Source organism: Mobula hypostoma, chromosome 11, assembly GCF_963921235.1.
Source record: "Mobula hypostoma chromosome 11, sMobHyp1.1, whole genome shotgun sequence".
In the NCBI taxonomy this organism is placed as follows: Eukaryota; Metazoa; Chordata; class Chondrichthyes; order Myliobatiformes; family Myliobatidae; genus Mobula; species Mobula hypostoma.
Genome location: NC_086107.1, coordinates 4520061 through 4532423, shown reverse-complemented (window position 1 = coordinate 4532423; position 12363 = coordinate 4520061). Strand labels below are relative to the sequence as shown.

The 12363-nt window shown below is 46.3% G+C and overlaps 1 protein-coding gene across 5 annotated transcripts in view; it reads left to right on the top strand.

Annotated features, from left to right (window-relative positions):
• LOC134353563 (liprin-beta-2-like) overlaps positions 1–12363 on the top strand; it is a 263694-nt gene that overhangs the window by 155462 nt on the left and 95869 nt on the right. For all 5 annotated transcript variants that reach the window (XM_063061606.1, XM_063061604.1, XM_063061605.1 and 2 more), the window contains 2 exons: positions 2678–2770; positions 8667–8778. In XM_063061606.1, coding sequence (XP_062917676.1) covers positions 2678–2770; positions 8667–8778 — 205 coding nt within the window. The remainder of the gene's footprint in view (positions 1–2677; positions 2771–8666; positions 8779–12363) is intronic.

Here is a 12363-nt window from a genome sequence, read left to right as displayed (position 1 = left end):
AGACGTCCATTCAAGAATGTGATGACGGTGTGTAGAAACTGTGTTTGAGCCTGTGGTACGTGCTTTCAGTCTTTTGTATCTTCTGCCCAATGGGAGTGGAGAGAAGAGTGAAAGTGAATAATGCTGGCTGCTTTATTAAGGCAATGAGAAGTGTGGACAATGAGGAAAATTTTAAAGGAAAGTTGTTGGACAAGCATTTGACATAGAGGGCAGTGGGTTTATGAAACGAGTTGCCAGAGGAAATGAGAGAGGTGGATAGAATCATAGGACATTACAGTACAGAATCAGGCCCTGCAGCCCATCTAGTCTGTGTTAACCATTAATGTGGCTAGTCCCATTTATTTACAACTGGACCACAGCCCTCTATTCCCATCCCATCCCATCCATGACCTCTCCAAATTTCTCTTAAATGTGAATCGAATCTGCCACTTCCACTGGCAACTCATTCCACATTCTCACCACCCTCTGAGTGAAGGATTATCTCCTAGTGTTCCCCTTAAACTTTTTACCTTTCACCCTTAACCCATAACCTCTAGTTGTAGTCCCACCCAACCTCACTGGAAACCACCCACTTGCATTTACTCTATCTATATCACTCATAATTTGGATACCTCTAAATTACCTTTGGACAGGTACATGGATAAGAGAGGTTCAGAGGGATATGGACCAACTAGGGTCAAGTAGACACCTTGGTTGGCATGATTGAGTTGGGCTGAAGGGCGTGCTTTATCCTGATAACTGTGAGTATGACGTGGGGCAGATTTTCATCCATGAGGCCACATTACACCCAAATTCACTGCAGGGAATGTCGGTATAAGGAACGATTTGAGAGACTTGGCCAGTATTCTTTTGATTTTAGAGGAATTGGAGGAGATCTCACTGCAATATTCTTACAGTGTTTTAATAGGCTGGGTGCAGGAATGGTGTTTTCCATTGGCTGAGAAGTCTGGAAGTCAAAGGTCACAATAAGAGACCAACCAATGAGGACTGAGATGAAAAATGTCTTCATCTTTATGATGGGAATGATCCTTTGGAATTTTTTGCCTCAAACAACCCTGGGATCTTAGTCACTGAGTTCTCAGAGATCAAATCAGGCATTTTTCCACTGAATCTAGAGCTAGTGGTCATAGTCTAAGGGTGAAAGGCAAAATATTTAAGGGAAGCCTAAGGGAAAACTTCCTCACTCGGAGAGTGGTGAGAGTGTGGAACAAGCTGCCAGCGCAGTTTGTGGAGGCAGGTCAAATTACAACGTTTAAGAGAAGTTTCAATAGGTATATGATTGGGAGAGCTATAGTCCAGGTGCAGGTAAATGGAACTAGGCAGAAGATCAGATCAGCATGGATTAAATGCGCTGAAGGGCCCTTTCTGTGTTGTAGTAGTTCTATGACTCTAATAGATTTTGGGACAGAATCACAAAGTTAGAAAGCACAGTAATACATCCTTTGGGCTATCCAAGGTGCCTACCTTATCTGGTTCCATCTGCCTGCATTTGGTCCACGCCCCCCCTAAACCATTCCTATCCATATATCTGTCCAAGTGTCCTTTAAATTAGTATAACAGTACCATTTCCTCTGGCAACACACACAAAATACTGAGGAACTCAGCAGGTCAGTCTGCATCTATGAAAGAGTAATCAGTCAACATTTCGGGCCGAGACCCTTCTTCAGGACTGAGAAGGAAGGGGTAAGATGCCAGAATATAAAAGGGTTAGGGGAGGGGAAAGAGGCTCACTGAAAGGTGATACCTGGGTGGGTGGGAAAGGTCAAAGGCTGGGGAAGAAAGAATCTGATGGGAGAGGAGGGTGGGCAATAGGAGAAAGGGAAGGAGGAGGGGACCCAGGGGGAAGTAGTAGGCAGGTGAGAAGAAGTGAAAGGTCAGAGTGGGGAATGGAGGAAGTGGGACGGGGGGAAGTAATTTGTTCACTGGAAGCAGAAATCAATGTTCATGCCATCAGGTTGGAGGATACCCAGAGGGAATATAAGGTGTGGCTCCTCTACCCTGACAGTGGCCTCGTCTTGGCACAAGAGGAGGCCATGGATTAACACATCGGAAGAGGAATGGGAATTAAAATGTTTGGCCACCGGGAAGTCCCACTTGTGGTGGATGGTGTTCTGGCAGCTCATCCCATGTATCCTTCACCCCCCGTGTGAAGAAGCTCCCCTTCTCACGCCCTTTAATTTTAGACTCTCCTGCCTGGGAAAGGACTATCTCAGCCTTTTAGACCCTTATGATGTCAGACCATCTTCTTTGAGCCCCTGGTAATTTTATAAACCTCCAGGAAGGCTGTATATTTGGGGTATGAAAAGATGTAGGGAAAAGGCAGGAAAATGGTACTGAAGCAGGTCGTAGAGCACTACAGCAAAGAAACAGGCCCTTCAGCCCATCAAGTCCATGCTGAACTATTGCTCAGCCTAGTCCCATCAACCTTGATGAGTAAAAACACAAACTCAAAAGGCCAAATGGCTTACTCCTGCTATTTCCTTGCAAACTGGGCTGGTAACCACAGTTATGTGATCTTATGTATCACAGAGAGAGTTTTTGCCTCTCAGAGAGAGACCAGCAAGAGCCCTCACTTTCTGACATCCGGCCAACTCCATTCATGGCTCCAGAGGCTGGCCAGTATTTTAGCTTCCCTGAAGACTCGACATTAACACATTCACATTCACTGACGTTCCAGAACTTGCTCCGGGAACTACAGAGGCTGAAATCCAAGGTGGAGGAACTGGAGAATGAAAAGATAGAATACAAGCAGAGGCTGGAGGTCACACAGGTATGGAGAAACATTCACCAATACATACACACACACACACACACACACGCATGTCTTAGGAATTTGCTGTGGTGCCTGTGGTAGCGTGCTGTGTGCAGGTCCATACCCACCTACAGCAACAATTATAAGAATAAAGAATTACATAAAATATAAAGTTAGGACACATATGGAATAACGTGATTACACACATAAACATCAGTATGTATTTACAATGTAAACAACATTATAAAAAGTGGTTTAAAATGTTTACAGTGCAGTGATGAGGGTAATAGAGAGGTGCATGGAGCTAACTAGAATGGTTGATCAGGTTAACTGCCTGGGGACCAAACGTGTAAGATGGCATGAAGTTTTTGTTCTAATGGTCCTGTAGCTTTCCAGGGGGAGCTTTTGGAAAGGGTAGTTGGCTGCGTAGATAGTGATTAAATGCATCTTAATCAGTATTTCAGGTGGAGTACTGCCTTTTCCAAAAGATCATTTCTGGAAAGTGCTGTAGGGCAATGAAAACAGAAACGTTTAACAGCATTTTAAAAATGTCTTCCTACAAGCAGTTAATCTGATCGACCATTCTAGTAAGTCCCCACGCACCCCCCCCACCAACCAGCCCCTCTATCTATCACTCTCGTCACTGCACTATAAACACTTTAAATCACTGTTCATATGCTGTTTACATTGTATACTCATGCTGGAATTACTATATGTATTTATGCACATTTTAGTCCATATCCATCCTTTAACATTCAACTTTATTTTTATATAATTTTTTATTCTCTATAGTTGTTGAAAGTTGAGTAACGCATACAAAATGCTGGAGGTAGTCAGCAGGTCAAGTAGTATCGAGGAAAGGATTAAGCAGTCAACGTTTCAGGCCAAGACTCTTCATCAGACCCTTCCCCAAGGTCTCAGCTCGAAATGTCGACTGTTTATTCATGCTGCCTGGCCTGCTGAGTTCCACCAGCATTTTGTGTGTGTTGCTCTGGATTTCCAGCATCTGCAGGATCTGTGTTTAATAATTGTTGAATGCTGTTGTTTTTTGTTGCATGTCGCTCTCTGACCAACACACCACAACAGACTCCTATTCCATGTAAATGTAAATAGCAAATAAAGTTGATCCTCAAAGTTCACAGTAAACTGATTATCACTGTGTATCTCTGTCACCATATACAACCCTGAAATTCATTTTCTTGTGAGCATACGCAATAGATCCAATAATCATAATAGAATCAATGAAATTCTGCACCAACAAGGCAAACAACCAGTTTGCAAAGAACAACAAACTGTGTGAATACAAAAAAAAAGAAACAAGTAAATAAATAAATAGCAATAAATGTCAAGAACATGAGATGAAGAGTCTTTGAAAGTGAATCCTCAGGTTGTGGGAACAGTTCTGTGTTAGTGTGAGGAAAGTTGAGTGAAGTTATCTCCTCTGGTTCAAGAGCCTGATGGTTGAGGGGTAAGAACTGTTCCTGAACCTGGTGATGTCAGTCCTAGGCTCCTGTACCTCCTTCCTGATGGTAGCAGCGAGAAGAGAGCATGTCCTGGGTAGTGAGGGTCCCGGGTGATGATTGCTGCTTTTCTGTGACTAGCCTCCTTATAGATGTGCTCAGTGGTGGAGAGGGCTTTATTCAATGGACTAGGTCATATCCACTACTTTACCCGTGACGGACTGGGCAGCACCCACTACTTTACCCGTGACGGACTGGGCCGCGTCCACTGCTTTACCCGTGGCGGACTGGGCAGCACCCACAACTTTACCCGTGACGGACTGGGCAGCACCCACAACTTTACCCGTGACGGACTGGGCAGCACCCACTACTTTACCCGTGACGGACTGGGCAGCACCCACTACTTTACCCGTGACGGACTGGGCCGCACCCACTACTTTACCCGTGACGGACTGGGCCGCACCCACTACTTTACCCGTGACGGACTGGGCCGCGTCCACTACTTTACCCGTGACGGACTGGGCCGCACCCTCTACTTTACCCGTGACGGACTGGGCCACACCCACTGCTTTACTCGTGACGGACTGGGCAGCACCCACTACTTTACCCGTGACAGACTGGGCCGTGTCCACTACTTTACCCGTGACAGACTGGGCAGCACCCACTGCTTTACCCGTGACGGACTGGGCCGCACCCACTGCTTTACCCATGACGGACTGGGCAGCACCCACTGCTTTACCCGTGACGGACTGGGCAGCACCCACTACTTTACCCGTGACGGACTGGGCCGCGTCCACTACTTTACCCGTGACGGACTGGGCCGGATTCTCGATCCTTGATGAAATGTGTACTTCTCCCTGATGAGATTTGCTGCTGATGAAGTACTAAGAATCAGTTGTGTTAACAGTCAGACAGTATCAGACACCATTGGAGAGTAGCAGCTAAAGGGAGCAGTTTGTGATGCGTTTAGCCCACTGAACATTTGGAGGTTCAGTTTCAAAGTTACACACAGAGTGACGATCACAAGAGGTAGTGTTGAAACGTGATTCTACTTTCCCAGCTGTTGTGATCAAGTGACGCATGTTGCCTGCACGCCGCCGTGTGTCAAATATTTATTCTAATATTTCAAAATAATACTGTGCCCAGCAGGCCTCTAGTGGAACAGAGGGTGGAGATTAAGCTACATGGATTAAACTGCTTGTCTTTTAACTCCTGGGGTGTGTGTCTAGTTGAGAATAGTTAGTGACACGGTCATCCAGCACCATAACTTGGCGCAGGTGACACGGAGGTTGGTGGCATTGTGGGAGGGGTAGGAACTTGTCACATGTTACAATGGGATATTGACAGGATCCAGAGCTGGGATGAGAAGTGGCAGATGGATGTCAGGGTGATACGATTCACTTTAGAAGGTCAAATTTGACTACAGAGTACAGGGTTGATGTCATGATTCTTGGCACTGTGGAGGAATAGAGGAATCTAGCTATGCATGTCCGTAGATCCCGCAAAGTCGTTGCGCAAGTTGATAGGGTGGTTAAGAAAACAAATGGTCTGTTGGTTTTCAGTAGTTGGTGGGACTGAATTCCAGAGCCATGAGGTAATGTTGTAGTTCTGTAAAATCCTGGTTAGACCACACTTGGAATACTGTGTTCAGTTCTCTTCAAGTCATTTTATGAAAGAATATGGAGATTTTAGAGAGGGTGCAGAGGAGATTTACCAGGACTACACTTGGATTAGGGAACATGTCTTATTAGGAAAGTTTGAATGAGCTAGGGCTTTTCCTGCCACTTCCTGTAGTTTGTAGATCCTTCCCGTGAACATGTTCCATGCTGTATGAAATTAATAAATAAAATATTCTCTTTGGAACAGCGAAGATATAAAAGTCACTATAAATTAGAAAATAAACAGTTAAAAATATGAATGATGAGGAAGTGTTGATGGCTTCATGGACCATTTAGAATCTGATGGTGGAAGGGAAGAAGCTGTTCCTGAATCGTTGAGTGTGGGTCTTCAGGCTCCTGTACCTCCTCCTTGATGGTAGCAATGAGAATCAGAATCAGGTTTAATATCTCTGACGTATGCTGTGAAATTTATTGTTATGTGGCAGCAGTACATTGCAATACATAATAAAAACTATAAAATACAATAAGAAATACATGCATGTAATGCAAAAAGAGAGGGAACATTACTGAGGTAGTGTTCAAGGGTTTATTGTCCATTCAGAGCTCTGATGACAGAGGGGAAGAAGCTGTTTCTAAAACTGAGTTTGAGTCTTCAGGTTCCTGTGCTAGCAATGAGGAGAGGCCATATCCTGGGTGATGGGGGTGCTTAATGATGGATGCTGCCCTTTTGAGGGTGTTCTGGATGTTGGGAAGGTTAATGCCCATGGTCCCATGATGGAGCTGACTGAGTTCAGAACTTCCTGCAGTTCTTTCTGATCGTGTGCCGTGATACCAGGCGGTGATGAGACCCGTTAGAATGCTCTTCACCGTACATCTGTAGAAATTCGTAGGTGTCTTTGGTGACATACCAAATCTCCTCAAACTCCTGATGAAATATAGCTGGTCATGCCTTCTTTCTAACTGCATCGAAATGTTGGGCCCAGGATAGATCCTCAGAGATGTTGACACCCAGGAACTTGAAACTGCTCACCCTTTCCACTTCTGAACCCTCTGAGGACAGGTGTGTGTTCCCTTGACTTCCCCTTTCTGAAGTCCACAATCAATTCCTTGGTCTTCGTCGTGGCTATCCCTTGAGGTGGAGGATGATGGTCTTCATTCTGAAGAAGTGGCCCACAGAGCGAGGACACCTGTGCGTGTATTTGTTTAACGTGTACTTGATGTTGCACTCCAAGAAGCACACGATACTTCACAAATCAACCAACTGATTCCAATGGCATGGAAACCACGACGATTGGAGCTGATGGATTTGTTGCAGCCTTCATCCACCTTCACAGCCGTTGAGTTTGATGTAACTTCATTCGCCTGTTCCACCGCTGAGGTCTTGGTTGGATTGTTCTTTGTCAGGGACCTCATCCTCGACCTTACCGCCATGTGTGACCCTACCAGGAGCATAGCTCCAGACGGCATTGCTCTCGGGATCACAGGACCACACAAGCTTCTCCACCATGACAAGGTGACAATCCGCGGAGAAGATTGGTCTTAGTGACGCTGAGTGCAAGGTGGTTGCCGTGACACCACTGACCTATCAGGCTCCTGTATGCCCCCTCGTCACCATCTGATATTCTGCCAACAACAGTTCTGTTGTCACAAATTTATAGGTGCCATTTGAACTGTGCCTAGCCACACAGTCGTGGATGTAGAGAGAGTAGAGCAGTGGGCTAAGCATGCATCCCTGAAGCCTGCCAGTGTTGATTGTCATCAATCAGATGTTATCTCTGAAGCACACAGACTGTGGTCTCCCGTTGAGAAAGTTGAGGATCAAGTTGTGGAGGGAGTGATAGAGCCCCAGGTTTTCAAGCTTCTTGATCAGACCTGTAGGGATGATTGTGTTGAACGCCGAGTTCTAGTCAATAAACCGCCATCTGACGATTTACTATTGTACCGGTGGTCCAAGGCTGGATGAGGAACCAGTGAGAACAGAGAGGGCATGTTCCAGGTGGGGAGGGTCCTTTGTGAGACACCGATGTGGTGGAGTGACCTGTAAGCTTTTCACTGTACTTCAGTACATGTGACAGTAATAATGTAGTGGTAGTGTAATGCTTTACAGTGCCAACAGCAAGATTAGTATTCAATTCCTGTCACTGTCAGTAAGGATTTTGTATGTTCTCCCTGTGACCACATCGGTTTCCTCTGGGTGCTCCTATGTGAGCTGGTTAAGGTTAGTAAGTTGTGAGCAAGCTGTTTTGTTGCTGGCGACACTTGCAGATGACCCCAGCACATCCTTTACATCGTCGGTCGTTGACACAAACAATGCACTTCACTGTATCTCTTGCTGTTTCAATGTACATTTTTAAAATTAAATTTTATTTGATTGAGATACAGCGTGGTTCCAGCCACGCCAGTTTAATCTTCTCTAATCAGGGGACAATTTACAAAGACCAATTAACCTACCAGTCAGAACATCATTGGACTGTGGGAGGAAACCCATGTGATCACAGAGAGAATGTACAGACTCCTCACAGTCACCGGCGAGATTTGAACCCAGGTCACCTGTACTGTAAAGCGTTGTGCCAGTCACTACGCGGCCATGCCACCCATGTGCCAAGTAAAGCTAATCTCTCTCCCTAAGTCCTGATGAAGGATCTCAGCCTGAAACGCCAACTGTTCATTCCTGTCCATAGATGCTGCCTGACCTGCTGAGTTCCTCCAGGATTTTGTGTGTGTTTCTCTCTCTCTACTGTCACTTGTCCAATTTACACAAACATAGTATCAAATTCCTAATTGATGAGCATTAACAAATCTGATTAATGTCCTGGAATTTCTCCTCCTCTCCAGGCTGAAATTGAAAATCTTCAGGAGCAGCTCCACCTAAGAGATATCGAAATTGATCGTTTGCAGAGTCAACTCTCTTCCAGAGCTTCAGTGCAGAGTGACGGGTCAGACCGAGGTAGGTGGAGTGCACACAAACTCTTTGAGCTATAAGACCATAATAAATAAATACAGAAAGAGCCCATCTCCCCTCAGTCTCCCCCCCCCCATTCCCTCCACTATGCTTGTTCTGCCATTTGGTGAAGTTTTTAAGCTCGGTCCACTCTCCTGTATAAGACCGTAAGACGTAGAGCAGAATTAAACCACTCAGCTCATCGAGTCTGCTCCACCATTCTGTCATGGCTGATCCCTGATCCCGGATCCCACTCAACCCCATACACCCTCTGCACCTCTGGTGTTTGAACTTTCTCTCCATTTAGATAATGCAAAAATGCCATTCCCTATTCCCAGTTCCTCCATCTCCGCCGCATCTGCTCCGAGGATGGAGTTTTCCGTTCCAGGACATCTCAAATGTCCTCTTTCTTTAAGGATCATGGTTTCCCTTCTACCGTCATCAATGATGCCCTCACCCGCATCGCCTCCATTTCCCGCACTTCGGCCCTCACCCCATCCTCCTGCCACCACAACAGGGACAGAGTTCCCTTTGTCCCTACCTACCACCCCACCAGCCTCCGGATCCAGCACATTATCCTCCTCAACTTCCGCCACCTTCAACAGGGCCCCACCACTAAGCACATCTTTCCCTCTCCACCCCTCTCCGCCTTCCGCAGGGATCGGTCCCTCCGTGACTCCCTGGTCCACACGTCCCTCCCCACAGATCTCCCACCCAGCACTTATCCCTGTAAGCGTAAGTGCTACACCTGTCCCTACACCTCCTCTCTTGCCACCATTCAGGGCCCCAAACAGTCCTTCCAGGTGAGGCAACACTTCACTTGTGAGTCTGTTAGGGTCATCTATTGCATCCGGTGCTCCCGGTGCGGCCTCCTCTACATCGGTGAAACCCGATGCAGATTGGGGGACCGCTTCGTCGAGCACCTCCGCTCCGTCTGCCACAACAGACAGGATCTCCCGGTAGCCACCCACTCAACTCTGCTTCCCATTCCCATTCAGATATGTCCATACATGGTCTCCTCTACTGCCATGATGAGGCTAAACTCAGGTTGGAGGAGCAACACCTCATATACCGTCTAGGTAGTCTCCAGCCCCTCGGTATGAAGATAGAAATCTCCAACTTCCGGTAATTCCCTCCCCCTCCCTTCCTCTATCCCTATTTCACTCTACCCTCTCCCCCAGCTCCCTCATGGTTCCGCCTCCTTCTTCTACTACCCATTGTTTTCAGGGCTTTGACGTCAATGCTCTCCCCCCCCCCCACCCGTTTGTCTTTCAAATTACTGGTCTTTCAACTGAAGCTACAAGCATTCTTCAAATCCTTCCCCATCTTTCATTCTTCAGTCCTGACGAAGGGTTCCGGCCGAAACGTCGACTCATCGTTTCTAACTTATGCTGCCCGACCTGCTGAGTTCATCCAGCGCACTGAAAGTGTTGCTTTGATCACAGCATCTGCAGATTATTTTGTGTTTAGATAATAGTCCGCACTATCACTCCTTTTACCAAAATGTATTATCATACATTTCCCAATACTGTGTATCTATTTCTGGCTGTAAAAAAAACTGTTCAGTTTCTGCAGAAGATTCAACAGGTCAAGCAGCCTGTGTGGGGAAAGAGAAAATGCTGGTAGTGCAATTGGACACTGAAGCTGGTTTCTCTCTCTTCAGCTGCTGCCTGACCTGCCGAGTCTTTCCAGCATCCCAGAGTAATTTGTCTTTGAGCTGTAGAAAAGTTTGCTAGTTATTTCTGTCCTCACCTGTGCCCCGCTGGGAGCACTCTTAGTGCCTTGACAATATTCATATTTTCCACAGTTTCTGCCTGCATCCTAATGCTTGTTCTTCCTTCCTGCTATCATTAGCTCCATGCAGGGTGCAGTCCCTTGTGTGTGGGCTACTATTTGGGTCCTGAGTCGGTGAGGGTTGATATCCATGCCATTGACTTGCGCGTTGTTCATGCCATGCTACTGAATGGGGCAGGCCACAATCGCCAAACCCACTCACTGCCAAAAGCGATAAGGTGTTGTGGGGAAGAATAATTCTGTTCCCGCACTCTTGTCCTTCATCCTGAGCCCAAACAAGGGTTCTGGAATGGTGATGCGAACTTCCTGGATCTGTCTTGCAGGCTGAGATCAGATCTTAAACCCGAGGAAAATCTGAGCTCCTTGATCCAAGGTTATCTCATAGTACAGTAAAAGAAAATCTTGCATTCGTGTAGTGCCTACCATGCATTCTGCCCATTTCAATGCTCCACGGAAACTATAGACAACCACCTGCAGTACAGCATGATCTCTCAGGACCATTATCTGCTCTACCTCATACATCGTAGCACGAGTCGCAGCGGGGAATGCACGGCTAACAGCAGTCCCACAGACCGTATTCATGAGCCGAGGAATCATCCACAGCTCCCGGTTAGTGGCCACACGGCTAGACAGGGTGTTTGAGGTGGTGTACGGAATGCTTGCCTTTAACAGTTGGGCACTGAGTTCAAGTTTGGAAATTCTCTGAAATGCGTACACTGCTTGGAGGATTGTGTGCACTTCTGGTCACCTCAGTACAGGAATGATGTGGAGGTGTTGGAGAGGGTGCAGAAGTGGCTCACCAGGATGCTGCCTTGATTAGAGGTTATGAGCTAAAAGGAGAGGTCGGGCAAAGTTCATCAGAGGCTGAGGAGAGATCTGATAGAGGTTTACAAGATTATGAGGGGCATGGATAGAGAAGGCAGCCAGTATTTTCTCCCAGATCTGAAATGTCAACTATCAGAGGGTATGCATTTAAGGTCAAAGGGATAATTTCAAAGGCGGTGTGAGGGGCAAATTTTCATGTTAGAATATTGAATAGTGGTACTAGTATCATCGTTATCAGAATCAGGTTTATTATCATTGATGTCATGAAATTAGTTGTTTTGTGGCAGCAATACAGTGCAATAATTTAAAAATTACTATCATTACAGTAAGAAATATATAAAAATAAATAGTGCAAAAAGAGAGCAAAATGGTGAAATAGTGTTTGTGCGTTTAAGGACCGTTCAGAAATCTGTTAGAGGAGGGGAACTAACCGTTCCTGAATCGTTGAGTCAGTGTCTTCAGGCTCCTGTACCACCACCTTGATGTGAAGAGGGCATGTTTCAGATAGTGAGGGTCTTCAGTGACGGATGATGCCTGGCTGAGGCACCACCTCAACAAGATGTCCTCAGTGGTAGGGATGCTAGTGCCCATGAAATACAATTTTGCTATAATACTCAATGTTTCCAAATGAACTTTGTGGGCATGCCACACTGTGTTGGCACCGGAATATGTGGCAACACTTGCGGGCTGCCTCCAGCACATCCTTATGTTTTATTGGTTGTTGGCACAAATTACGCGTTTCACTCTATGTTTTGGTGTACATTTGATAAGTAAATGAATCTGAAATCTGAATTCTGAGCTATTAGAAGCTAGGGGTGACCATCTGGTTTCCCTTAAGACATCACTGACAACATGCTGGAGGAACTCAGCAGGTCGGGCAGCATCCATGGAAAAGATCGGTCGACGTTTTGGGCCGGAACCCTTCCTCAGGACTGTAGGGGGAAGGGGCAGAGGCCCTATAAAGAAGGTGGG